Here is a 25,959-nt window from a genome sequence, read left to right on the forward strand (position 1 = left end):
AGTACTTACCATCATCAAATGTATGGTTCTTTTCAAAAGGCTCTCTTCAAGCTGCCATTCTCACCTTCTCTCCTTGGTCGTGTCTTTGCTGCCGAATTCAAGGCCCGTCCCATGCACAGTGGTGAAAGCACTATTTCATCAAACCCGGGTCAAGGTTATTGGCACGGAGCCGGTCGATTGCATGCATCAGGTCACCACCGCGTACGGATCAGTAATTGGTATTGGGAGTATGAAGGGCTAGCAACGCAGGAGAATGTGATGCCCGATTTGTGTGTGCTACGGGCAACTAGGTCCAACAATTGTCGAAACCTCGACATTGGAATTAATTAGCCGCGAGAAACGATGTCGATGATGACCAGCTAGGAGAAGGCATGAGCGATTGCATTTCGAAGCTTCGGCAAGTCTAGGAGTTAAGAGTGTGTAGATTGTACTAGGAATGGGGATTGCAGAGGCTATTCTACAATATATGGGCCTTGATGCATGGAGCATGACATGAAATCCAGTTCCAGGCCCATATACATGATGTCATTGCCTATACTGTTACTTGCCAGACGCTGCACATTATTAAAGAGCAGGATAGATGGGGTGTTTGAGGATGCTGGGCCGACAGGATATATCGCCGTTATCAGTTTAAACAGCAAAAGAACATATCTAAAGATGGCTCTCAGCCAGAGACATAACTAGACTACAAGAGCATCTACTTACCATACCAGAACAAACTGACTGCTATAGATAGAGTGACAGATTATCGCTAATGATGAACTTCCCTTCGTCCATTCTCCAGTCCATCCCAAATGGCTGGTCGATTGAGTAGCAGTGACGTCATCACTGACACCCACACGCAAGATGTGGGCATTTTCGTTTGCCCCTATGGAGAAGACCCAGGGGAGCACATATTCTGCTGCAGTGATAATTATCGTGATTACCATCGTCCCGAGGGATCCAGTCAAGCTTGGCCGAGGTGGATGGCATTCTTTTGGCGTTGCGTATGCGTTCTCGCTTTTACTTTTAAAGTCGTCTCGTTTCCCGCTACTGATGTGTGCTTCACTTCTGATTTAGTGACATTCATCTTTTGTTACTAGTATATATCCGACGCAAGCAGAGTAAATATTTGTCTTTTGACGAATTCACCTTGAAGGTGGGTTAGAGCCATTGATACTGAAGCAATATTCCATACTCTTACCTCCCATCGTTCAATGGCGAACAGCGGCTTTGGGATATTACTCGCACCACACAACTAGACTATATCGCTCATATAGCAGCAAAGGCGTACGCTAACAAGCCTCCCAAGCAGAGTCATACACCTCATCATCATGTCGTTCCTCACCTCCGTACGTGCATCGATCAGCCCCCGCGTGGCCATCAGACCAGGCTACAGGGCCGTCTCGGCCTTCCACAACTCCCCCGCTCGCCTGGGCTTGAAGGAGTCGGACCGGAGTCAGTTTCATCCTTCTATCTGCTCCTCAATTTGCAAATGACTAATATGAGAGCGCAGACCGCGATGATCTGGACTCCTACTACGAGGCTGAGAAGCAAGATCAGTTGAAGAGTACCAAGGAGGGCAAGGCCAAGTGGAAGGGCGAGCTTGCTAGCAACAGTGAGGCATCGGTAAGGGCCAATTGATTTCGTTGGTAGTTGAACATTGACTGATAATTGAGATCAGGTCAAGGCGGACCGCGGCGAGCTTGACAGCGACGATAAGGACTTCGAATCACTCCAAAGTCGCACTAAGGATCTGCCGAACAGGAGTGGCCCTGTGAACAAGTCTCAATAGATTCCTCTTATTTAGTGATTTGGCTGTGGAAGGCGACTCTCCATTCGGGTTTTGGGGGATTCAGTAGTTCATGGGAATTTGCATGTTATCGTGTATTTTAAGAAAATATGCCATGAATGCAACGATGAACGTTATCAGATCAACAGTTTATATCAACGACAAAGGGATATCGATAAAGCATCAGTCAAGGAGCGTAATAAATTGTCTCGAGGTAAGACAACCCCATCTAACGCACCAGGGAGGCTTGGAAACCATGTATGGGGGAGTTCCAAACGTCCACAGAGAAGCACACAAGACGCCATGTTCGCCTTAAACACCAGGTCATATATTAGAACAGCAAGTATTCGTGTAGTGGGAGATGAGCCATAAGACGATCCGGATATATATGCCAGCCGCTTATTTCAAGATCACAATCAGAATGACTAGGATGATAATCAGACCAATGATGGTCATCATACTCCAGTTCTCGCCCGCCCTCTTTCGGATCTTATCCAGCCGTTTTCTCGCGCCATCCAATCGTCGCTGGTGCCGGTCGACATCGCCATCCATGCCATCAAGAAGTGCGACGTGTCCTTCCAGCTCATCACCAATCTGAATGCTGAGCTGGTGCTGTCGCCCGATCGACTCCCCAAGCCGATCCAACTGCTCATCCTGCTCGCGGAGGGTCTCAGCGTGATGGTCGAAAATCTGTTGGTTGGACATGTCGGAGTGGTCCGGACTTGGAGGAGAAGGAGAGTCGCGGTATGGCTGAAAGAGGTTGCGACGATTTTCATCAGCCTCTTCAGCTGCGGAATCCATGAATCGGACAGACTTGGAAGGCGGATGCTGTGGAATAGGCTGTTTCAGGTCGGGAGACGACTTCTTGACATTACTGAAACCCGAGTCCAAGACCGAATCGTCTTGTTCGTGAAACTGGGATGAAAGGTCTCGATATTGTGATTGCAGATGATGGAGCTGGTCTTTGAGATCAGTGGCGGCATCATCCTTCGCTTCCTCCAGACGCGATACTTCCGATTCTACCGATTCAATGCCTTCCCGTAGAGACTCTAAAGAGCGGGAGATTTCTCCATCCTGACTATTGGGCTCCAGATTCAGCGAGATCGCTCGTTGTCGCTCCAACAGCGACAATTTGATGTGATCAGCAAGGAGGAATAGCTGAGATGGGTTCGGCATCTTGAAACGGCGGTTGCGGTCCCGATTCGGGCGAGGTATGTGACAGGTATAACGACCGTGGGAGGCCTGGAGGATGAGACCGGGACACCCCAGCGCTGATGAGGCAATAATGCGGAGACGGTCTGAGGCTGAGTACCGGGGAATGGAATGCGAAAGGAGGAACGCGGCGCAGGCGTCAGCGACAGGTCACGTAGGGGCCTCTGTCGGTGAGAAGCCGATTTGACGGTGGATACAGACGGTGGGAGTGAAAGGGGGAAACGTCGCGATCTGGGTACGTTTGTTGACGAGGATAGGTAGTGGTTGATAATGATGGATGATGGACTGGATGAGGCCTTCTCGGCCGGCGACGGATTGATCTGCCGTTTCCGCATCATCTACCCCCGCAATAATAATGGACAATCGCTGGTCCTCACCCTCTTTCCATCCATCCGACGCTGTTTCAGTCCTTTTCTCAACATTCCTTTTTCGCCTCGTCTGCAAGCCTCAAGTTCATCCAGCATTTGTACGTATCACAGAGATCTTCAATCTAACTGCAGCCACCGTGTGACCCTGATGGGTTGCTGTCATAGTTATCGTTTCATCTTCAGACCTCCACGGCAACTCGAGAGACGATCATTTCTCGATAACCCCCATACCTGAACGCTGCGGTGTCTTGCATGCGCCTATTAAACAGAGCCGTTTGACTGAAAGTGACAGATACCGGACGCTTTTGCCGACTATGAACCTCGAGGAGCTTCTGATGATGGAGTCGAGCTGCGACCGCGAGGAGATCGTTGACCTGCGTGCTCTGGAGTATGTCTCGAATTATGACGACCATCTTATGTGTGCGATATGCCACTGTCCATTTATTCGACCGGTCCGCTTGCAGTGCGACCATGTTTTCTGTCAAAAATGCCTGAATTCCGCTATTACCACGTTTGCCGCTGGTCGAGATGATTTCACATGTCCGAGCTGCCGCACGCCGACCCTAGATGTCTACCTCAATGTACCTCGACTGTTGATAAATATGTGCGACGACGTACGAGTAAAGTGCCCATTTTCGAGCGAGGGTTGCAAGGAAATTGTACCGAGAGGTCATGTTCAGGCTCATGTCGATAAATATTGTGGGTATAGGCTCATGGATTGCCCGGGGACACTTTGCGACAAGAAGACCAGGAAGAAGGATCTCAGTCCCGATAAAAAATGCATGCATGAGCTGCACCAGTGCTCTCGTTGTGAGGAGGAGGTGATGGAGCAGGATTACGAGGTTCGTGCTATGCCCCGACGATCGTCTTATATTGTAGTTAACCGTGTTTCTTTTCCGGTTTATCCAGGAGCATGTAAAGGAATTATGCCCCAGCTTGAGAACAACCTGTCCCGACTGCCAAACAACAGTCTTTCGAAAAGTGTTGAGGGATCATATTGAAACCTGCCCGGAGGCAATACATGCATGTGCCGCATCCAAATATGGATGCCCCGTTAAAGTCAAGCGGGCCGACTTGTCGACACATGAACAAACTTGTCCACTCATCGCTATGGGCCCTTATTTCGAAGCTCAGAATGCCCGGCTTGACTCTCTGGAATTGACCATCCGCCATCTTCAGCAGCGAAATGAGATCTTTGAGGACGGGATAGCCAACATTCGCTCTACTCTACTAGATGCTTCGCATGCCCTTCCTGGACAGAACACAGAAACACGATTAAGCTCTTCGGGGCAGTCAGGGTCATCAAGCCCTCCGCACCTATCGAGTAATCCCTCACACGCTGATCACTCTAGTGCAATATCTTCTAATGCCGCCACTACGACATATCTGCTCGCCCTACACGAGTCTCTTCGAGAAGAAGTTGGTCAGCTTTCACATGCAATCACCGATTTAGACGCTCGCGCCAGCATGGCCATCATGAATGAGTGTCTCCGTATCAAGGAAGACATGGCTCACACAAATGCTGCTGTCAGCAGTATTCGCATGCAGATCCAGTGGCTGATGAATCCTCGCCTACACCAGGGCCAACGAGCTGTTGGTATGCGCGGAAATAATGGCAGCAGTAGCAATGATGAGAGCAGGGCTGGCCAGCTAGGATCGTCTACGCCTGGTCCATCCTCAGGGTTGCTCAGACCCCGGAGACCGAGCGATAGCGGACGGGAGGGTACCAAACTATGACCTCCTGTCCTTGCTTGTTCCATTGAACATGCAAATTATGATAATGATATAATATAATACTCTTATGACGAGCCATGACATTGGATAGCGGTTTGGTTATTGTGCAACGTCTGACATTCACCTTGCACTGGATGCTTGTATATAGTATTCTTTTCGGAGTTGACTGGTCGTCATCGGCGGTCGTTTGTTTTCCATTTGTCTTCAGCTGGTCTGTGAGAGCTTAATAGCACTTGGACCTCTCCGTGTCATGGCATGCTCGTGTATGGTAGCTGTTAATAGTTCGGAGTTTTGGATCTACCTCTGACATATGGACTCATAGAAACATAACACGGACCGTATACGTAATTTGTTCTAACACGGCGATGGTCTAGCTTATAGACAGAGCGGGAGCTGGAAAGAGGGTTTACCGATAAAAAAAATACCAAGGGGCAAAATACGAAGCAAAAAAAGAGCCGAACGCGGGGGTCGAACCCGCAACCTTGAGATTAAGAGTCTCACGCTCTACCGATTGAGCTAGCCCGGCGGCGCTTGTTGAAAGGCAGTCCTCTTATATACCTTATGTACGGAGGGTAATTCCCGTCGAGAATTTTCCGTTGAACAATAGTGATCATACTGTAATTCCGACACATGTAGGATATCGCCGGTTGAGGGTTTGAATCTGAATAAATACGTCTTTTGATGATGTTCATTAATATGTTTCCAATTTTACTGGGAGGTAGAAAGGCTAGTACACATGTCATCTTCGTAAAGAGATCAAAATATATTTCCCGCCATGAGCGATCGATCTATATATCGATCCACCCTCCTCACAATCGCAACTTATTGGCATCAATATCCAGAACTGTATCTATTGTCATAGCCTGACCCGGGATAACCATGATGTCCCTGGCCCCATGTGACTGGTGATGATGCTCGTGGTGCTCATGGTGTTGGTGCTGATGCTCCGGGGCCCTGTAGCCAGGACCCGGAGGTGGGTGACCATATTGATCCCCATAAGGGTTACTCTGGTAGCCATCATGGGGCTCACCGTACCCACCACCGGGATGCTGCTGTGGAGGCGGTTGATAGTACTGGGGATGATGTGACTGGGAGTGTGATTCGTAAGGCTGCTGGCCATGTGGTTGATATGGACGATCAGGCTGTTGGTGCTGGAATGGAGCCTGATGCTGGGGAGCTGCATGCTCAACACGTTCCTCCCTTGATGAGCCGCCCGGCAAGAAACTAGAGAAGGCACTCTCTAACTTGCTCAGATTGGATATGCCTGGAATGGGGAGCTTTGAGAGCTTGTCCCAGGGGAGGGAGGAGGACTGCTGTTGCTGGGGATGTGGCTGCTGGTGGGTAGGATGCTGCTGGTGAGCGGCATGGCTAGGCTTGTTACCTCCCAATGCAGCAAAGCCGCTGCTGGCATGCGAGTGTCCGACCTCGCCGCCGTTGTTCTTGCCCGTCCTGACACCCTCAGAGCTCAGAATATCATTGAGGCTTGCACCTCGGTCCGGCCTGGAGTGAGCCCAATTCTGGACGGCCTCAAACATGGTCCGGTGTGCCTCATTATGCATGTCGCGCAGGGCAGGATGGTGGAACACACGAAGGCAGTCGTCCAGGACCTGTTGTTCCGGGACCTCGGGATGCTCCCAGGCGTACAACACCCGAGGAGCGACATACTTGAGGATAGCTGAGGCGACTCGACCAGCGGGTTCGTTGAGGATGTTGGAGAAGTGATCCTTGGAAAGCATCGAGTGGGTGGGGTCGGTGCAGTGAGGATCCGTCCATGGTTCAAATTGGTGCTTGCCAGAGGCATCAATGACGCCCGAGGAACCAGCCTGTAACGAATTGGAAGCGGAGTTGATGATGGGACGGATGAACGGAGCAAGAAGTGACATAACGAATACAGTCAGTGTCTCAATGACCTTGTCCACCAGCGTCTCTAGACCCGGAATCTTCTCAATTATCGACGAAAGCTTCCGCACCACATTATCTCTGAACTGAAGAATGGGGTAGATCTGGGCCACGGTCTTCTTGGGATCAAAGTCTGGCATTCCTGGCAAACCAGGTCCAGCAGGGCCTCCGGAGGTGGAGGGCTGGCTGGGGCCCGAAGCTCTACTGAGCGATTCTCCCAGGTCGCGACCGATGGCCGAGCCATAATCATCTAATCCTCGCGATGTCTCGTGGGCATATCCCGTCCTCTGGCCACTGTGCTGGTTGGAATACTGCTGAGCTTCAGAGCGACGTTTGAGCTCCTCAGCCTGGGCGACGAGGTCCTTTGTCCCTGGGATTTTGCCCAACAATCCGGTGAAAGCAGAGAGAGATCCAGCCGAGGAATTCGCCTGAGCATCCCCCAGCGCGATATCCATCTCATTGACCTCTGACTGGGTGAAGTGATCTGTAGCCTCCCCAAGCACGGAATGGAAGAAGTCCACCATACCAAAGGTCCCTGTCACGAGCGGAAACACATGGTGACCACGGATATTCATTTCTGTGGCTGCGCCGGTGTGCGGAAACACATTTCGAAAGCCCATTTCACGGAGCGCAAGCTCACAGTAGTTTGTGTGCGCTGCAAAGTCTTCCAGAGTATGTAGACCTTGACCCAGGCATCGCAGAGCCTCGCAAAGGTCTTCCTCCTTCCCCTTGTGGTGTCCACCGCTGGTATACAACCTTCCGTAGTGGATGCTCCTCGCCAGACTATACTTGATGTAGGCAGTACTCGTAGCCCAGTCTCCTCGTTCGTTCGCGATGTAGTTCTTCATACCAGTCTGCGGGTCGATGTCAAGTTCAACCTGGCGGATGGGGCCACGGAGTCGAGCGTCGTACTGACGTGCATCCTGATTATCGGCATAGTCTTTTGGGTTGCTACAAAAGTCGGACAGAAGCATCAGTACAAAGACGTAGACGCATCGAGCACAACTTGGGATTGACATACTCAATATGCTCCTCCGGGCGATATACTCCGAGTCTCTCGGAGGTGACCTCAAACTCAGCCGTCGCATAACCGAAACTCAAGAAAGAAAGGATCCAAACCAGGATGCGGATGGTATCGGCGGGAAGGCTCTTCAAGGTACCGACGTCCATTGCCTGAGAGCTTAAGAAGCAAGTTAGTAACTGCCTTTGCATTCACAACCCAAAGAAAAGAAATACTCACTAATCGCGCAGCCAGTTTCCAAAATAAACGCGCTTGACCATAGTAGACGTCCACTTGTGGCCTTTGATAAAGGCAATAGTCTTGAGCATATCTTCGATGTCGCCATGTCGCCAATTCTTGCCTTCAACAGCTGAGATAGAAGCGATGTCTAATTGATTTTAGCAACGAACAACAGTATGTGATCAAGCAGACGAGGGAAAGTGGACATACTGCCAGCACCAAAGGCATGGACCTGCGAGGGTAGCAAAACCAGTAGTAATGCCACCACAATGAGGGCGTTGAAGCCCAGACTCATTCTGCGAGCCATGGCCCAAACAACGTGTATATATCTCTGTACCTCGGTGACAGACAAACGGCGTCAAGGCACCAGAGAATATGGCGAAAGCGCGGGGTATCTCTATCGTGCTCCCAGGTTTCAAATTTTCGGCTAGTCCTTATTATATGGAAAGAAAACAATCAGACGGAAGGCGTCCTCAGATGCAAACAGGAAAACAAGAAACTGCCTGACTAGTTTGCATGTAAGAAGACGATGATGACAGCTGAGATCAGAGCTGAAGCTGCGGATTATTGTTTCAGTTGCCCCGCTAACATCAGCCCAGCTGCGAGAACAATTTCTTAGCCTACTGGGCAACAATTAGTTCGAACTAGGACAGCCCTATTTATTTTTTGAAAATTTATGAAATGACAGAGCGTATTTGTACCAGACCAGTAAACAATAGGTAATAATGGAATACGACGTAGGGAGTACAAAACACAGACACCCAAGGGCAAGGAGGGGCAAGCTGATTCTGTTGACCCACAGTATCAACTAGTAATGCCTTAGACTAACATAGTACAGCAGTAGGTGCCTTAATATGGAGCACAGCTGTATAACTGGGACCATGGGGGGTTGCTGCTAGTAATTTACCTTGGCTGACTCCAACAACAGTACCAGGGTATTCCATTCTTGCACCCCATTTCGCATTATTACCGTAGAAAAAATAGGAAGATGTACAACGGAAAGGTAGAAGGACAGATGAGGAACAAGCCCGACAGATTGCGATTGCTTCGTCCTGTCTGATATGTGTTGTAAAAAAAACTCCGGCGACTTTTTAGACTGATCTAAATATAACTCCTATGACGGTCCTCGCTCCTGCTGATCATCATCACCACTATCCATCGGATGCTGGGAAGTGGAGTTGAGCCAGCTAAATGATGATCATCAATGTATTTTACGCAGCAAATTTCGATGGTGAAATCTTTCGGCTCAATCCTGACTGAGAGGCAGATAGTCTGGTAGATCGTATTACTCCACGGCCGTTGATATTCTCTATCGGATACTTCTTTACTTCACAGTTCATGCTTTAGTCATACCAATGTAACCATAGAACCCCGCTTTGTTTCTGCCGCGGGGCTGATGCTTATTATTATTTTCAGAGCAATTGTATGATTGTTATCATGAGTCGACTCCACACAATGTTATGGACAAGTAAAGATCACAAAAGATTAGCATGTAGGGTGGCATGGGACTCAACAAGGTAGTATTTGATATACTACATTGTTTGATAATGGAAATCATACCATGAGTCTGCACACGCAGCCTCCAACAACACATATAAGCTGATTGCTCAACCTACCCCACCCGACAGCTAAACATCAACTACTCCATCCAGATTCTTTATTCGGTACAGGGCCACCATTGACAGGAAAACCATCTACCACAATGACGGGCTCAACCTCTTACCTCGACGCACTCCAACGGGATGGCTTCGTCGTCATCCCCTCGCTCCTCACCGCCGAAGAAGTCGAGCACTTCCGCGCCATCGCTACAAAAGCAACAACCCTCGCCCGCAACGGCCAATGGCCTCACTTCCGCACCGTCCCCAAGCAGTTCCCGCCCTGGCCCAAAACAGCACCCCCGCCTCCGAAGGCGGTATCTGGGGCGTCCAGCACCTCCTGCACCCACAGATGCCCGGCCGCACGGAATTCGCTCGGTTCTATTTCTCCGGGAAGGTCCTAGCGGTCGCGGAGGAGCTGCTCGGAGTCAAGGGCACAGGGTCATCGATCGACGCTACCGAGCCACTGGTGATGGAACTATTCAATCTGCTTGTCGCGCCGGAAACGAAGGATTTCGAGCTCCGCTGGCACCGCGATGATATTCCTGAGACCGTATCGCCAGAGGAGGAGATACGGTTGCTGCAGGCCAAGAGCCCGCAGGGCCGGCAGTCGCATGCGCAGTATAATCTGGCACTGTGTCCGGATTCCTCGCTGATTGTGGTCCCGGGGTCGCATCGGCGGGTACGCACGGAGACGGAGCGTAGTGCTGGGCCATATGAGCCTGAACTGCCGGGTCAGTTGGTGGTGGAGCTTCGGCCGGGGGATGCGGTGTTCTATGATAGTAATATTCTCCATCGGGGGTGTACAAGGCAAAGCCCCAGGGAGTCGAGGAAACTAGGTTGACGCTGCATGGAAGCATTGGGTTGAAGGTGTCGGCGTCAGGGTCCGACGCGGATGAGAAGGTTCGGGCTACTGCGGTGCTGCAGCACGGTGTTGGTTCGTGGGTGCACCAGGAGGATGCTGCGTTTGATATTGGCGAGCGAGCGGAGAAGATGAGGGCGAACTTGATAGCGCTCGGGACGGGCGAGGGCGTCGGATATTCTCTACAGGGCTAAAGTCGTCTGTCGATTCAGCTACATTTGAAACCAGATAAAGTCATAGGAGCGTTTCTGGAATCAAGTACTCGTGCATCTGATAATGACACCGAGGCGTATCGTATCTTTTAACAAGCCAATGAACAGACCATGACGTCCGGATATAGGAACAGAACTTTTTCTCGGACTATATACAATGGAGCCGTAATTATTCGTAATCATCATAAGACCGTCATCAACTGTTCGCCGGTCGTCGTCCATACACGTAATGGTACACAACGTAGACATGTATATCGGGGCGCAGCAGGTCCGCGCGTACTTTATCCACGTATTCTTGCGCATCTTCGCCACTCCAGCCGAGCACGCGAGTAAACAGCGCTAATGTATACGGCTCTACGGCCTCGTACAGTGTGATCTTGCCCACTCTCCCTATCTCTTTCAACCGGGGCTCTTGGGCCATGAGCCAACTGGGCACTACAGCCAGTCGTTAGCAACCTCTTAGCCACATCGAGAGAGAGTGAGAAAGATAGAAATACCTTATAAGAATCATCCGTGACATTCACAAACCCCACTTCCTGCATCCACCCTGCCAAACTCGACGCAACGTTCATCGGCCTGCCAAATCGCGTACTCGCCGCATCAATCTTCTGCTGCCAGTCCAGCAGCATAGGCGCGCGCTGAATCGTCCCATCATCCGAGCGGATCCAGGTCTCATACTCCTGGATCTCGACCCACCCCCCAGGCTTCGTATGCCTATACGCCTGGCGCAGGAACCGGTTCCAATCGCCAATGCCCCCGCCCAGACTCCGAGCATGGATGTAATCGAACGCCTCGGCAGGCGTGAACGTCCAATCGCTCTCGGCGTCGTCGACATTGAATGTACAGTTGGGCGGTGCCCAGTTCGGCTGGATGGGACTTAGATCCGTCCCCACGATCTCTGCGTCGGGGAAGTCATCGGCCATCTCCAGCGCCCAGATGCCTGTCCCTGTGCCTACGTCGAGGATGCGTTTCGGTGGCCCGTCATTGAGGATCGGGGCACGGTAGAGATCACCTCCTACGAGCAGTTTGAAGAGATGGTGCATGAAGGCTAGCCGATCTTGTTCTTCCTCGTCGTTGGGCATTGGGTAGTGACCCAGTCGGTAGGCGTGGTATCGGCGGCCATTCTCGTAGAGGTAGTCACGGGTTGTGGAGGTTAGGCTGAAATTGGAGTCAATGATGGATTGAGCGTCACATAGCGAGTCTTCATCGCTCGTCTGGGGATGAGTGGTTAGTTTCAGCTCGTAAGTTTGGGGAGTTGAAGAGGGGATATCCGTGACGGATGAGGGGTAATTGATACAATGGTCGTAACATGAACAGCAGCAGAATGATAGAAAAATAAAATAGGACAAATCCACAGTTAGACGCAAAATTCGTCGTCATTATGAATTCCCTTGCAGTGGAAAGAAATGCAGGCTATTGCCGACAAAAGAGTCGACAGCCATGGTACATTGCATACAACAGCCCGTTGGCCGCAAAATATAGGCAAATGTCTTCTTCCAGGGAAAACAAAACAAGCAACGGGGTAGGCGAGAACCCAAGTAAAGACAGGCACATGAGATCAAGGAGAGTGGTAGCTTACATCGACCAGGATATGCTCATCTAGATTCGGACGCGACATCTCTACGATAATTATGACGAAGCTTCCTCAAGTATGAAAGGAAGGAAATTATGAGAACGGAAAAGGAGAACCAGATGAGAATGGATGCTAGACTTCAGTAGATGGTGGACACAGCCCCGGTTAAATATGGAGGCCAATTCAAATAATGATCAATCGAGATAGTAGCAATAATAATTACGGAGCACAGAGTGAGGTGACATCCGCCAGACTGGATGGAGCTCCTCATCGAGGGCGATCCTGGAAGGAGAAAGCAGCAGGACCTATGAAAACACAGTAACGACAGCAAACCACAAACCATAACCAAACAAGCCCAGTAATATTAATATGGTTTAAATTCAATATGTAGATAGGTACCTTAGTCCAAGACTAAGCGATGTCGCCAAAAGGAAAATGCTGCAGGGGGTTCCAGGCCCGGGGAAGAGGACGATGGGTTTCCAATTGTGATTCGGGCGGTGTGCTATTGGGACTGTTATGCGTCCGTTAGACTCTCCGGAGAGCCAGCGCTGTGGTTCTGGGAACGGGCACTGCGCTCTGTATGGATGGATGTTTTTGACGAGTCTGGCCTAGTCGCCTAATCAGGCTTAAACCCATTCTGCAGAAGCCAAATGTTGGTCATGGCGTAGCTTACTGACGGAGTACAGAGTACACATGTGCCCTCTTACGCAGTACCCTTGGGTCTAATCTATTTTTTCTGAGATCTGAGTCATTGACTGTTGTACCACCTCCCCAACATCAAGGTTAGCTTAATGCAATCATCCTAATGTAGTCTCTCTTCATCTTTGAGAACAGTGAACACAAAATACAGAACACATGGCCGAAACCTACTAGATACTACCTGGTAATCAGGCAGTAAGCGCACTGTCCCGTTCCAAATCCCAAATCCGCAACCAAACTCAAAGCCCCGCACGGCTGGAGCCGATCTGGGCCGAAATATCCAATCAAATTCCCTCACTGGAAGGCGATCAGCCATCTTGTCGGGTCGCCTTCAGAGTTACAGTCTTACAGTTGAGTACTCCGTATGATGGGTCATTCGTCAAGTGGGTTGCCTCAGCAGAGAGTATTTATCTACCATCTAGATATGATCTAGTCTATGTTATGGCACCGGCAGCTTGGTAACTCACATCAAATACGGACTACCCCTCGCTGATACACTTTTCACGGGGCGGATGAATTTTGGATGTGAGCGACACGGGCAGCACACTTCCACCAGTGCTATCTCCAGAAACATCAACAAGGCTAAGTGAAAATTAGACTAGACTATGAGGCACTCCTGCGTATCCTGATCAACAGCCAGCACGGAAGCTTTGTGCTGTGTAGCCTGGCAGCCTTCTAGAAGGACATAACGAGCAAGTGTGTGCTTTCTTGGTATGGCAGATATCCTGATCACAGATATTTGGAGACATATCGGTAGATTCGTTCCCGATGTACCTAGTGCGGTTCCCATCGGCCCTCTCCATGGCTATAACGATTCAAAGGAGCGTCACTGCAGCCCCGTCTCTTCCTAACCCCATTCTCAGGTTCTCCCAGCGGCGCTGAGAATGCAAAGTATATTAATCCTGCGCCAAGCCAAACTAAAACAAAACAAAACAGAAACAGCAAAAGTACTTGCATGCAGATGCCGAGTGCATACTACTTCTTGCCCGTTGTGCTGCCAGCACTCAGCAGCCATACAGTACCACTGCCCGGCTACTGGTCCCCTCGCTGCTTGTACGCCATGCATCTCGGCGCCCTACGTCCAGAAGGAACAAAAACTCCTCCTGGAACGCAAAGTGCGAGTGCCACATGGGTATTAAATGCATACATGTGTTGCAATGGATTTATAATAACCGGACGAGAGCCGGCGCTTTTTGGCCGTGCTACGGGTCTATTCAGTAGCAGCTACATACATAACGTCGTCAAGTCTGGTCAAGTAGTCCTCGAGAATCTTGACCGTATTATGTGGGAATAAAGAAATAGACAAGGTAAAAGGGAAGACATCCGATCAGCCCAAGCTGCGGAGCTTCTCCTGTTCGTCGGGAGTTAGCGCGGCGAACAGTTGCTCGAACCCGGGCTTAGTGGACGCATTGTGGAAGAAGTCCAGCAAGAATGCCTGAGTCTCGTCATCCCGCTTGCGCACACCAAACACTCCTTCAGAGCCACCTTCGCCAAAGGCCATGAGCTCTTGCTTGGTGACACCCAGGCTGAGATCCAGCGTATTGCTGGGAATGTCTTCCCATTCACCATCGTCGTCGCTATCCTCTTCCTCTAGAGCGGCCGCGGTAGCTGCATCAATCTCCTTGCTGCCGGATGCAGCGGCCAGCTCCTCGACGAGCACTTTGATAATTTTCAACGGAGCCGACACCGTCGTGTAGCGGTCTGGGTTGTTGCGGGTCTGCGACCGAGTCTTGATGCGACCCGTGTCCTGAATGATGAGGTCACCTTTGACTTGCACTTGAGCCAGGCAGGGGTCCTCGAGGTTGTACAGTGTAGCCAGAGCAATGATGTTCTGCTTAATCTCGTCGTATCCAGCGAAGTTGACCGAGTTCTCGAGCCATTTGCTCAAAACAATTGGCAGTCCGCTCTGACCATTAATGTCGACTTGCGCCAGGAAGTCAACCACCTCACGAGCGTTTATTAGAGTCAGTCGGGCGAAGACAAGGATCAAACTCTGAATAAACTGCGCTTGTTGAGCTGTGGCAAGACGCTGAGCTACAGCGCGGAGCAACTGTGGCAGATAAGGGCCAAGTCTCTCGGCTCCAGCTCTTTCGACCAGCTCGGCTGCCAGCTGTCCCACCTCAGTTGCGGCGTTATCGTCGACCGACGGGCCCAGCAACCGATCAATGATTATCAGCGCAATTTCAACCGCTTCCTTGCCAGTCTGGGGATCGCGCCAGGCCACGAACTGATCAAAGTCATGTGAAAGAATGTGCCGAACCGCTTCCGTGGCAGGGCGAATTAGCTCAGCATCGTAAGAGTCCAACAGCAACCTGTTAAGCTTGGGCATGACAGTCTCTACAAATCCGGCAGGTAAAGGCTGGAGGGCTCCTTCCGTCAAGGCGCGCAGGAGATCAGCCGCAAAGTTTGTGAGAGCATTCTCCTGAGTGAGGTTGCCCACATCAACCGCGCCCATGAGCGAGGGGAGCACTTTTTCACAGAGACGAATGAAAGCATCAGCACCCTGTTCGGAGATAGACTGTACGATATCCTCGAACGCCTCGGTAACGATCATTGTCAGCTGGAAATTCGTAGCCCCATTGCTGGCTATATTGAACAGGACATCAATGGCAACAGATGACAAGACCACACTTGGATTAACCATGATAGTATCGCGGATCGTCTCCGCTAAAGTGACCTTGAGGTCGTCGCTCTCAGATGGCTCCTGAAGGTCGTGCGCGGCGATGAACTCCGACAGGGCGTTGATAACGGGAACCTGAAGTGGAACTGTAGTGCTTGCAGGAAGAGAAGCCATAAGATCCTGGAGGGCCCGAATGCAGGATACCTTGACCACTTCCGAGGGGTCTTCAGCGATCGCCTTGAGGGTCGCTTCAAAGTAGGAGACGGCGGTAGGCTGGAATGCGTCGCTCGCAACTTGAGCCAAGACACCTGCCACAAGGTAACCACGAGCTCGCAGAAATTCCTCTTCTTGCTGGATAGCGAACGTAACGAAATTGTGGAAGCCACTCGCCAACTCGGAAGATACCTGCTGTGAGACTTCATTGAAGTCTCGCAGTAACTGGTTGAGAATGAACAAAGCTGATTCGCGAGATTTCCATCTGCCAGAACTATGTTAGCGATTTCAAGCTTAGTAGTAACTGGAATACATACGTCGATGTTGAGTCGGCAAAAAGATTGTTCATGTAGGCGAGGAGACCCTCAACAGTCGTGACCTTGAGCCATTCTCCCAGTTTAATGACCAAGTCTCCACTGCAGGTTCGGGGGGTGTAATTGGCAGTGACAGAGGTCTCTTCCGATAGAAAGAGATTCACATCAATGTCCCACAAGCCTTCTTCTTCAGTCGTAATCTGGGCGTATGAACTGGCCAGCTTCAAGATCTCTGGAAGCCAACTGGCAGTTGCTGCAGCCTGACCAGCGTTCTGCAACTGCTGCTGGAGTTCAGCTTTGACTGGTGGTGCCTTTAGAAGGGCTTGAATCAGATCAAGCTCTTCCAGCACAAGGAAGTCCAGCGTGTAAGGGAGTCCGTCAACATCTTCTAAGCGGCCCTGTCGTTCGTCATGAATATAGAACTCGTGGTAAGCAGACTGAATGTTGGAAAGCTCTGTCCAGACAGTCGAGAAGTAGACCGGGCTTTGAGCTGTCATGAGGCCGGGAAAGACCATTCTAATCTTCATAAGCGTCTAACAGCGAAGAATTATGTCGTCAGTACCAGTTGGAGATGTCTCTAAGTTATTGAGACAGCCTACCTTGACCACCTGCAATTTCAAGCCAATTATACCCCTCCATTGAGAAGGGACTTCTCCCTCTTTGGACTCCTCTTGCTCACTGGGGGCCTGTGGCAAGGGGCCTTCAGAGTCTCAATGAAGAATGGGGACCAGCCGCTCAGCACCTCATCCATAAAATGTTTGACTGCCACCTTGTGCTGCTCAAGCACCATCTCCAGGGTATCGAAGCAAGAGCGAAAAACGGCAACGGCCAATGCTCTCAGCATCGGCTTTCTTGACTCACTAGTCGCAATGTTGAAGAGAGTGGTAACGAGGTCGCGGGCAACACCAAAGAACTGCTCCTCACTGAAACCGGTGTCGACAAGGTCCAACAGAACTTTCAACGCGCCGTGCAATGCACCCGCACTGCTATTAGCATCGTTGATGACCTGAAGCAGCGACGGGAGAAGCTCTGGCCATTCATCAGGGAAATCGGCGCTGGCAATCTTGCTGACCGCATAGCTGGCAGACGATTTGACCTTCCGCTCTTGCACATCCGCAGTGGTGGCCAGCTCCAACAGAATACGTCGGAGCTGAGCCTTGTTGGTGTCATTGATCAGAACCTGACCCTTGAATTCGTCTAGATTCGGCGACCAAGCGGCCGTTATGAAGGTACGCAGGACGGACAGGGAGGACTGGCGAAGGTTGGTAGGAACGGAGTCGTGAGAGGCTATGGCGGCGAGAGAGAGGGGGAACTGTTCATTGGAATAGAGGCGAAGAAGCTGAAGCTCAGCGGCCTTTCTTGTGTCGGCCGCTGGCGACTGTGTGTCTGCAAGTAGTGTCAAGAGCTGTTGCTCCATGACGGATGGGATTTGAGGGGTAGTGCAGGCTGCCGGAAGAGAATCCACAGTTGTAGCTAAGGCCCCAGAGCAGCTACCTACAGAGGAAACGCCTGCTGTTCAATGGCGCCTGCAATTGACCTGCAGTTGAAGATATTAGTTGATACGACGCGAATGATTATCATTTCTGTCGCGTAGGAGGGGCAGAAGACGGTGGAAGCACACAACGCAAAAGGGGAGGCGGTGAGTAAGTCAATCATTATAACGACTATTATGGTAATTGCAAATTATTGAAATTTCGACGGCTGTATACACCACTGTAATGCACAATGGAGATAGACAATGGCTACTCCCAATCCCCGACATCACAGTCTGTTGTTCTCTCTTTCGGGTAGAAAGTAGTCTTTAAGGATCTTGTCCTTGGTATAATATAAAGCGCCTACTCTGTATATTCTTTAAGAATGGTCTCCTTTGTCACTGCTGCAGTGCAACAGTCGAAGTAGAGAAATCCACCCTTGCCATTTCATTCTATTACCTGTAATCTATTGTGGAGAAGGATCTACTGTGGACCGACGAGTTACTAGATACTCGTACTAGTTGCCTTATTTCCTTGTCCCGCTAAGCGCTATGTATCTTAACTCCATACTTACTGTTGTCCCAGTAGCAATATGCCAACACAAATATTTCAACGGAGGAGGTCATTACTTAGAAACTAAAACACTTACACGGAGTAGTAACTTATCGATAGGAGTTAGCAGGCGTGTGACAGGGATTATCATGCAGATTTTCTTGTGTACTGGGATACACGTTGACAGAAGAGTGCTGTGGAACTTGATGAAGAAGATATTATTGAAGATACTGCAATGGAAATATCAGAAACCAAAAATGAAATGATGATATTATCAGCACAAGACAGAGAGCCCTGGAAACAGAGACGCTGATCATTAGTGGAGCTCTTGGCAAATTGATCCAGTTAAATTATCTACTGCCGTAGGAATGGTGAATTGTCCTATGTGGAGACAATCGCACTTCTTACACAGCTGTCAGGGCACCAAAGAGGCGGCAAAAGGCAGATGAAGCCGTAACAGAGAGTACTCAGGAGTCAGGACACAGGAGATGGAGAATAAAGTAAATAAGCTTAAAGCATAGAAATCATCAAATGTACAGGACAGCACATTTTTTGAAGATAGAATAGACAGCCGGAGGTAGCAAAGCGTAATGTACAACAGTACAAATACTGATCTTACAGTAAGGTGAGTAGCCAGGTACGTACCTTTACTGCACAGATCGCCATAGATCAATGCCCAATCTTACCCGAGCAGATACGTAGTAGGTATCCATCCTTAGCCAGGCAAAGAACACCTAAATGACGCGGAAAAGATTAGCCATTAGTACTTTTTCATCCGTCGCCGCCACGGTGCTAGGATCAGAGGCTGACGGGCCAAAGAAAAGAGGACTAAAGAATTTAAGCAACATCATACATACATGCCATGACGTAGGAGGATACTGATGACATGCTAGAACCCAGAGGACCCCTGTCGGTGGACTTGCTCTTGTGAACCTCAAATAGAGCAGCTCGGAGAATTCGATCTTCGTATACAGCGATGAGCAGTCTGAACAGTAGGATGCAGTTGAATATCAACCGCGCCTAGGAAGCAGTGATGACATCTCATTTCAAAAGTCCTTGTTCCTCTCCTGTCATTCCAACTTTTGAATCTCGTGATGTTACTGCTGCGGGATTACTAATGCCCTGGTCTTTTCGCTTTGCTTTAACAGAGATGATCGGCCATCAGTCGCCATGGAGGCCATACTGTGTACCAACCAGAGCGTGTTAAGCGGTTGAGCCACCCGATACTTGATTCTGGTGGAGAACGAAAGAGTTTTCGAGATGAGGACTTCGAGAGCAGCACTGGACGGATCATGGATATTGTCTTCAATGCTGACCTCAATATACAAGTGCTAATGTATAATATGTAATAATATAATCATCTCGCTTGAAGATAAGATAGGTCAATTGTTGACCATATGAACGGAATGGTTCTCCTGTCGACCTTTCCTTGGGACTGAGATTTGGGTCAGGAGCAACACTCACTTTCTTCTGTCAGCTCGAGTCATATGTCCTCCGTTACTTTCTGCCCATAGTCAAGTGCGTACAGAGTACGGAGTACGGAGTTGAGACTCCTGTTCAAGCTGTTCTGCAAGGCACCCACACCCATGACGCAACCACGTGATGGCTTGGGGTAGTTGACCTTCCGCGCCTTTTCCCCTCCAGAATGTTTGCCTACCACTTTTTTCCTTCTTTTCTGTTGACTTGATTTCTCGCCTCGCCTTCTTCTTTTACCACTCTCGCTTGTGTGGCGCATTTAAGCTTGCATTAATATTGGGCCTGAGCCGCTCAGATTGATTTAATTCCGATACATCCCTGTGAGCAGCAGCCCTCATACTCTCCCTCCCTCTCACCTCCATCGCACAAAGGGTCTCTCTTAAGTCATCCACTTAACGGATCTATCCACGTTCAAACGGGTACAAGAGGACCCCTTGTTTGCCCTTTCTAGAAAGCCAACATTCAATCTGTGCATAATACTCCTTTCCAAGTATCTTTGAAGTTTTTCAGCAAACGCGAACTAGTGGGGGTACAGGGTAAACTGAACCTGGAAACAACAGCAAAAAAACCAGGAATTACAAAAAGAGGCATTCCCGTACCTTAAAAACGAAGCGAAACAAGACAGAAACGCCTTTTTGAGTACTCTCGTTGTCATCGAACCACTACTTATATCTCTTTGATCTCCTTATTTTCACCCTTGTGTGGTCATAATCATTTTCTATTTGATTGATATCTTTCGACCCTTTCCATTCGACTATATTACGATATCGACGAGTCCATTAGTACAGTACATGCCAATGTTTTGAGCTTTCTTTGCATGTCCCTTGTCTTCGAAATTTGTTGTCTGTATGTAAGTATCAATGACCCCCATGAAATACCTATTCGTACTCTGCACCTTGTTCAGGTTCCGTACTATTCCCGCCCCTCCCCTCCATGTCATCCATATCTTTCTGCCCACTAAAATACAGGCTAAAAAGGACCTCTTCTTTTCATTACAGTTATTTACTACTTACTCATGTTCATTTTCTTGACTCCTCACCTGCTCCTTCTCAGTCATCCACGTTCTCTGCTTCCCAATCTTTACCTTCAGACTTAACCTAACCACCAACCACCACCAAGCCCCTCCTCCCCCCGCCGCCATCCCCTCCTCAACGCTTTCAACATCATACAACACGTTGATTCTCTTCTCCTTTGTCTTCTCTCAAAAAAATTTGTATTCTATTATAGACGGTCTTGCTTTTTCTGTGTTCATATCTCAGTTCTGTTTGCGTTTCTTTCCTGCTCGATATCACATCATCCCCGCCCGTCCTTTGTCGCGACAACTCGAACTCGGCAGATCTACACGTCATTTCCCATGATTTGGCCAGAGAAATAGTGATTGACACATTGTCTGAACACAAGGCAGAGCGATGATTAGCTTCAGGGTGGAACAACACTCAGAATCGAGATACCGTCAACTTCATCTTTCCCGTGGAAACGACGATACCAGAGCTTTCGACGGCAATGCCGATAGCCAGTGAGAGCAGTACTGCGACCACCACCATGACCACCTTCTCCGCTCCGGTCACAGTGCCCATGTCGATGCCAAACAATCAATCTGCGTTGGCGGCATCCTTCACAAACTTTCTCACCGTGTCAATTCACCAAATCCTCTTTCTTCGGTCGGTCTATCCACGAGCAACATTTTTACCGGTCCGGGCCTACAACTACCCAGTGCGACAATCTCGTCACCCAAAGGTGTGTGACTACATCAATGATGCGTCAATTGCGGTCGGGACGGAGATTTTGAAAGGCACTATCACCGCTGTCAGTATCATCATTTCATCTCTCCGCACAAATCAGCCCCTCGAACGATATGCCTTTGATCTGTCGGGGTTCCCCCGTGTTTCTGCCGGAGATGTCAATACAACTTTTGAAGACAGAAAAGAAGATTCATCCAAGCCAGGTGTCCCCGTTCCCGATCGGGGTCCCGCTCCTACAACTGTGGACCTTGAAGCGCAGTTCCGTGCTTGCCTCGCAAGACTGGCCTCTGCTTGCGCCCGGCTGACCCCGTTGCCTCGAGATGACGAGTTCAGCTTTACCGTCTGTATCGAAGTTCGGGAGGATGCATTACCTCCGGCTGGCACCACAAAGGAAGAACAGACCTGGATTGTTGCCGAACCCGGGAAGATTCACCTGAGGTCGTGTACTGCTCCCTACTCCGTTTCCAAATCGAAAAACGGCGACCTGCATCAACCTCCCCCCAAAGTGTCGAATGGTCGGGCCAAAACGGTACCCGTACGACGCGTAGAAGCTGGCGAGCTTCGGTTGGAACTATGGGTGGAAGAGGCGCGACAGAAGTTTAATGAACCAGTGGATTCCGAACATCCGCCATGAATTGCATTGCCTGTCTCTTGATGCTTTAATCGGTCTGTCTACTTAGGGTTCTGTGTCTCATTCCTTCCCCTTGCGCTTACTGTTCTCCATCTGTGATCCTTTTCTTGTCTCTTTCCTTTTCATTTCATTCTTGAATTAGCGTGACCGATGATCGAACATACATGATGGATGAGGGCAAATATCTGTCGTCTGAAAAGAGTGGCGCAAATACATAAATGGGGCGCGGACGATTTCTGGGACTCGCATGGCATTTACATAGAACAGCTCAAATCTCTCATTTCTTTACTGTGCTCTCCCATTTCTCATTATTTTTCCTCGTTTTTTCGCTTGTCTCTCGCTGTCTTTTGACTCTCTTTTTCTCAGATCATTTTCCCTCTTTGATCACGTTTTTATTTTTCCTTTCTATCATTGTCTCGACCTTCCATACCATTTTCTTTCTGTACTTCTCTCATCTCTTGCGTGGAGTTGCGTTATCAGATGATCCTAGCCAATACAAATATCATGGAAAATAGTAAAAAGTCGATAGCAACGCCGCCACGATATACCGTCAACCAAGTGCAGGTGTACGGATACGTGTCAGTCTACCCAGTCTTCGGGTACAAAGTTATCCGCCGTAGTTACCTGACATGGGGCACTGATACTACTGTTTGACTCTACACAACTGAGTACATAAAGTGGTAAAGATTTTCATCATTATTTGACATTTCAACCTAATACGCTGGTTTCCATCGACTGGGGGAACAAAGCAGTATGAGCCAGGAATATTAATCAGATCGCTGCGCTTGGAGGTAGTAGCTAAAAACTTAAAAAGACCAGGGAAAACACTGTGTAGCTGGAGAAAGTAGACGGATAGGCAAGTACATAGGGGGTATAGAACAGTTTTTTAAGGCGAGTCGATTTGAAAATCACAAGCTGCGTAGGAAATGAAACGTACGAATTCTAAAACAGGAAGGCAGGAGCCACACAAAAACCAGTGGGGAGTTGAGCCGTAAACGCGTAGGCGCTTGTCGTCCGTCGACAGGGAGTCTCTGGATCGTTTTGTTGAATTTGGATTTTTCTTGAGAAAACCGCGACTAGGTCAACTTTTTCCGAGGGAAGAGACTCCTTGGAGGTGGTGGCATGCTCAGAAAAAAGGGTAGAAGTCGTTTCTGTAAGCAGGTAGTGGCTGCTGTCCAATGTACTGGTTGCCGTACGGATCTGCGTTCAGGTGATGCGGAGCAGGAGGCATGATGCCTCGCTGAGCAGGCGCAGGCATCGGAGCTGGAAAGTAGTGATCATAGGGGGCGTATCCAGCGGGCTGATTCTGATTCTGATTCATCCGCACGGGGTCGTCGACGAGGAAAGGATCATTGCGCAGACCGGTTCCCGCCGGTTGTCCAGAGCCGGGTATGATGGCTGCCAAACCTGCTCCTGCAGGAGCACGATGCTCAACGGGAGCGTTAAGGTGATGGGGTTGGCCGACCGGAAGGGGATTGTTGATCGCATTCGGCATGTCGTGATATCCAAACGCAGGAAATTGTATAGCATCCAAGAATCCCTGGAATTCGTCGATGGCCTGCGCGAAGGGATTCCGTCGCTCTCGCTCCAGTGCACGCTGTTGATTTGCTTCGAGCCGAGCTTGGCGCTGAGCTTGCATAATAACATTAAAGGCCGGTTCTCGATGAAAGTGGAAAGGAGCCCTCGCCCGATCCCTTCTCTGATTTGTGTTATTCGCCTCCGGAAGTTTCACCTGGAGTTCCTCACTGTTGAGGCCGGGATTCTCTGCCCGAATCTCCTCGATTGTCTTCTTCTGTGCTTGTTCGACCTCTTTCTGGTCACGCATGGGATCATCTTCGACGGTACAGGCGTTGGGACCATAGCCGAAATGAGCATATTGTTCGCGGGTAATGTCTTTCTTACACAAATAACACATGCAGCACCTGCAACTCGGACATGTCATTTTGTTGCAACCGAACTCCTTGACGATTTTGACTTTGCATCGAGGGCAATTGCGAATCAGAGCCTCACTCATGGCTTCTTCGACCAGGTGGCGCTCAGAAACGCCCCTGTCTTTTTTCGCTTCTTCGCACGTTTTGGGTACATGAGTGACATCCTTGCATAACCGGCAGCTGACCACCTCACAGGATGGGTTGCAGCAACGGAACTCCCGGTCTTCATCGACTGGAGGGCAGATGGCCTTGAATTCGCAGAATGGGCAGCTTTCCAGCCCTTCAATGCTGGCACGAGAGATCTCGTCTTGCTGTTGGAGAGCATCCAATTTTGCCATCATCGAAGATCCAAGCACCTCCTTTATCTCGGAGCGGGGAAAGCCAGCCTGACAACCGCTAGTGTCAAAGCATTGAAGCTGGTACTTCATGAGGCCAATCTGTGTCTCTGCAGACTTGCGGATACAGGAGAAGCAGAAGAAATGAACATTCTCTCCTTCGCATGTTATGGCTCTGTTTGGAGGAACATCAGAATAGCAGCATTGGCACTCTACTAGAGTTCCGGCTCGGGCGTGCTGCTCTTGGTTCCTTCTCTCGGCCTCTTCTTGCCTTTTCTGATCGTGAACGAGCTCTGTATGCACTGGTCAGCAACAAGCGAATCTCATGCTGACATTGACAGAAAAGCTTACCAGCATCCCTGGCAAGCTTTAGCTTGGCATCTTTCACTTCCATCTGCAACTCTCCATAGGCCGGATGATTGTATATGTCCAAGCGTATATCCCTATGTCTGCGGACTCTTGCCCGTTTCAATTTGTCGTAAGGCCGCCGAGTAGGTGCAGGCGCATGTTCTGCAGTTGACAGAGCTTGGCAAGCTGAAAACAGATTCTTCTTCTCCCTGAGTATCTGGCGGATGTAAGAATCTGGTACAAAGGGGAACATGTCTCCGAGTAGGTACGTCCTAGAGCAGCGTTGTAAGCTTTGGAACAAGTCTCATACGTCGAAGACGGCACAGATGAATACTTACGCGGCTTCCTGATACCAAAGCTCCCCGTCGTGGTTTATAGATGTCCATTTCTTATTTTCGGCATCGTCTTTGGTCTCTTCTCTCTTTCTCTTCAGCTGTTTCTTGGGATATGACGGGTTGGCCAAGATTTCCTCGACCACCATCTCCTTGGTGGCCATCAATTTTTCAGAGGCCACATTCGCTTCAGTGTGAGATATGTTGCCCGCATAGCGAGATAGAAGTCCTTTCAGATATTCGTGGCAGATATCTGGAAAAAGTTCCATAACCTGTACCGACAATGCGGCTGTATCATGAGAGTATTGACAGAGAGCGGCCGCCATGAGTGAGACAGGCGCAGCTATTGTTGGAGTTGACATAGTACCTCCTACTGAAAGGGATGGCTCCTCAGTCAAGTCAATGAAATTGGCGTTCTTATCACGATTGACAGCTATCCTTTTCGCAGGTCTAGCAGGAGTGGCGTCCACGTCTGACCGGTCAGAGTCCCAGTCGTAGTTTTGTACATCGGAGTCCCAGGAGGAATCGTTGGCAAGATCTTCCAAGCCTGATTCGCTTTGGATGTCATGGTCGAGGGCATATTTGTCTTCAGCCTCTGCGGCAACTATGGAGACCTGGGCCATCTTGGCTCAACGAAAAGAGGCAAGGAGCAATCGAAGTTTAAACAGTACAGCTAGAAGATAGATAAGAAAAAGTTTTCTACTTTGCAAGTACGTGCAGATTGTGCTTAGACAGAAATGTGAAAGTGTGGAAGGAAGGTAGAGAAGTTCTGTCGAAGCGAGGGTACGGAGAGAGATGGAGAGAGAGGAGGGCATGAACACCAGGAGT

General features: G+C 49.7%; 10 protein-coding genes and 1 non-coding gene across 11 annotated transcripts; 5 read left to right on the top strand and 6 right to left on the bottom strand.

The window, feature by feature from the left end:
• Positions 1–11: 11 nt before the first annotated feature.
• Positions 12–801, top strand: P174DRAFT_437864 (uncharacterized protein). The gene has a single exon (XM_024826403.1). It carries the CDS (start codon positions 19–21, stop codon positions 328–330), a length of 312 nt encoding a protein of 103 aa, XP_024688003.1. The 5' UTR covers positions 12–18; the 3' UTR covers positions 331–801.
• A 205-nt stretch (positions 802–1,006) lies between these two features.
• Positions 1,007–1,915, top strand: P174DRAFT_437865 (uncharacterized protein). The gene is made up of 4 exons (XM_024826404.1): positions 1,007–1,138; positions 1,295–1,437; positions 1,496–1,608; positions 1,664–1,915. The coding sequence occupies exons 2-4, from the start codon at positions 1,314–1,316 to the stop codon at positions 1,772–1,774; spliced, it is 348 nt and encodes a 115-aa protein (XP_024688004.1). The 5' UTR covers positions 1,007–1,138; positions 1,295–1,313; the 3' UTR covers positions 1,775–1,915.
• Positions 1,916–2,170: 255 nt separating this feature from the next.
• On the bottom strand, positions 2,171–2,947 carry P174DRAFT_417088 (syntaxin family protein; the record flags this gene model as incomplete). Its single annotated transcript, XM_024824572.1, has 1 exon — positions 2,171–2,947. One exon carries the CDS (start codon positions 2,945–2,947, stop codon positions 2,171–2,173), a length of 777 nt encoding a protein of 258 aa, XP_024688005.1.
• Positions 2,948–3,665: 718 nt separating this feature from the next.
• Positions 3,666–5,088, top strand: P174DRAFT_383165 (putative TRAF-like signal transducer; the record flags this gene model as incomplete). The annotated part of the gene is made up of 2 exons (XM_024823149.1): positions 3,666–4,250; positions 4,273–5,088. 2 exons carry the CDS (start codon positions 3,666–3,668, stop codon positions 5,086–5,088), a joined length of 1,401 nt encoding a protein of 466 aa, XP_024688006.1.
• Positions 5,089–5,538: 450 nt separating this feature from the next.
• On the bottom strand, positions 5,539–5,611 carry P174DRAFT_t15. The gene has a single exon. It is a non-coding gene; the product is annotated as a tRNA-Lys (tRNA).
• A 151-nt stretch (positions 5,612–5,762) lies between these two features.
• On the bottom strand, positions 5,763–8,892 carry P174DRAFT_500908 (Het-C domain-containing protein). The gene is made up of 4 exons (XM_024830999.1): positions 8,435–8,892; positions 8,225–8,372; positions 8,006–8,164; positions 5,763–7,935 (listed from the first exon to the last, which is right to left on the bottom strand). Exons 1-4 carry the CDS (start codon positions 8,529–8,531, stop codon positions 5,895–5,897), a joined length of 2,445 nt encoding a protein of 814 aa, XP_024688007.1. The 5' UTR covers positions 8,532–8,892; the 3' UTR covers positions 5,763–5,894.
• A 773-nt stretch (positions 8,893–9,665) lies between these two features.
• P174DRAFT_437870 (phytanoyl-CoA dioxygenase family protein) lies at positions 9,666–10,878 on the top strand (the record flags this gene model as incomplete). Its single annotated transcript, XM_024826405.1, has 3 exons — positions 9,666–10,093; positions 10,117–10,622; positions 10,646–10,878. The coding sequence occupies exons 1-3, from the start codon at positions 9,927–9,929 to the stop codon at positions 10,873–10,875; spliced, it is 903 nt and encodes a 300-aa protein (XP_024688008.1). The 5' UTR covers positions 9,666–9,926.
• A 211-nt stretch (positions 10,879–11,089) lies between these two features.
• Positions 11,090–12,619, bottom strand: P174DRAFT_509376 (class I SAM-dependent methyltransferase; the record flags this gene model as incomplete). Its single annotated transcript, XM_024831547.1, has 3 exons — positions 12,473–12,619; positions 11,391–12,107; positions 11,090–11,302 (listed from the first exon to the last, which is right to left on the bottom strand). Exons 1-3 carry the CDS (start codon positions 12,509–12,511, stop codon positions 11,090–11,092), a joined length of 969 nt encoding a protein of 322 aa, XP_024688009.1. The 5' UTR covers positions 12,512–12,619.
• Positions 12,620–14,360: 1,741 nt separating this feature from the next.
• P174DRAFT_437872 (putative importin beta-5 subunit) lies at positions 14,361–17,868 on the bottom strand. Its single transcript, XM_024826406.1, has 4 exons — positions 17,055–17,868; positions 16,912–16,998; positions 16,316–16,845; positions 14,361–16,263 (listed from the first exon to the last, which is right to left on the bottom strand). The coding sequence occupies exons 1-4, from the start codon at positions 17,727–17,729 to the stop codon at positions 14,493–14,495; spliced, it is 3,063 nt and encodes a 1,020-aa protein (XP_024688010.1). The 5' UTR covers positions 17,730–17,868; the 3' UTR covers positions 14,361–14,492.
• Positions 17,869–21,354: 3,486 nt separating this feature from the next.
• Positions 21,355–22,188, top strand: P174DRAFT_363553 (putative mitotic spindle checkpoint protein (Mad2B); the record flags this gene model as incomplete). The annotated part of the gene is made up of 1 exon (XM_024821932.1): positions 21,355–22,188. The coding sequence occupies one exon, from the start codon at positions 21,355–21,357 to the stop codon at positions 22,186–22,188; it is 834 nt and encodes a 277-aa protein (XP_024688011.1).
• A 1,123-nt stretch (positions 22,189–23,311) lies between these two features.
• On the bottom strand, positions 23,312–25,754 carry P174DRAFT_427612 (E3 ubiquitin-protein ligase RNF216; the record flags this gene model as incomplete). Its single annotated transcript, XM_024825452.1, has 3 exons — positions 23,312–24,744; positions 24,803–25,071; positions 25,138–25,754. The coding sequence occupies 3 exons, from the start codon at positions 25,752–25,754 to the stop codon at positions 23,312–23,314; spliced, it is 2,319 nt and encodes a 772-aa protein (XP_024688012.1).
• Between the last annotated feature and the right edge of the window lie 205 nt (positions 25,755–25,959).

This window comes from Aspergillus novofumigatus, assembly GCF_002847465.1.
Source record: "Aspergillus novofumigatus IBT 16806 chromosome Unknown P174scaffold_1, whole genome shotgun sequence".
NCBI lineage: Eukaryota > Fungi > Ascomycota > Eurotiomycetes > Eurotiales > Aspergillaceae > Aspergillus > Aspergillus novofumigatus.

What these genes read in the sequence shown, in the direction of transcription:
- P174DRAFT_500908 (XM_024830999.1), bottom strand. Translation starts at nt 8,531, where the DNA reads ATGGCTCGCAGAATGAGTCTGGGCTTCAACGCCCTCATTGTGGTGGCA. An exon ending in CCATGCCTTTGGTGCTGGCA is followed by an intron (nt 8,373 to 8,434) that starts GTATGTCCACTT and finishes AAAATCAATTAG; the next exon opens with ACATCGCTTCTATCTCAGCT. An exon ending in CGCCCGGAGGAGCATATTGA is followed by an intron (nt 7,936 to 8,005) that starts GTATGTCAATCC and finishes CGACTTTTGTAG; the next exon opens with CAACCCAAAAGACTATGCCG.
- P174DRAFT_437865 (XM_024826404.1), top strand. Translation starts at nt 1,314, where the DNA reads ATGTCGTTCCTCACCTCCGTACGTGCATCGATCAGCCCCCGCGTGGCC. An exon ending in CTTGAAGGAGTCGGACCGGA is followed by an intron (nt 1,438 to 1,495) that starts GTCAGTTTCATC and finishes ATGAGAGCGCAG; the next exon opens with ACCGCGATGATCTGGACTCC. An exon ending in CTAGCAACAGTGAGGCATCG is followed by an intron (nt 1,609 to 1,663) that starts GTAAGGGCCAAT and finishes AATTGAGATCAG; the next exon opens with GTCAAGGCGGACCGCGGCGA.
- P174DRAFT_437864 (XM_024826403.1), top strand. Translation starts at nt 19, where the DNA reads ATGTATGGTTCTTTTCAAAAGGCTCTCTTCAAGCTGCCATTCTCACCT.
- P174DRAFT_437872 (XM_024826406.1), bottom strand. Translation starts at nt 17,729, where the DNA reads ATGGAGCAACAGCTCTTGACACTACTTGCAGACACACAGTCGCCAGCG. An exon ending in TGAAATTGCAGGTGGTCAAG is followed by an intron (nt 16,846 to 16,911) that starts GTAGGCTGTCTC and finishes CTTCGCTGTTAG; the next exon opens with ACGCTTATGAAGATTAGAAT. An exon ending in TTTGCCGACTCAACATCGAC is followed by an intron (nt 16,264 to 16,315) that starts GTATGTATTCCA and finishes TAGTTCTGGCAG; the next exon opens with ATGGAAATCTCGCGAATCAG.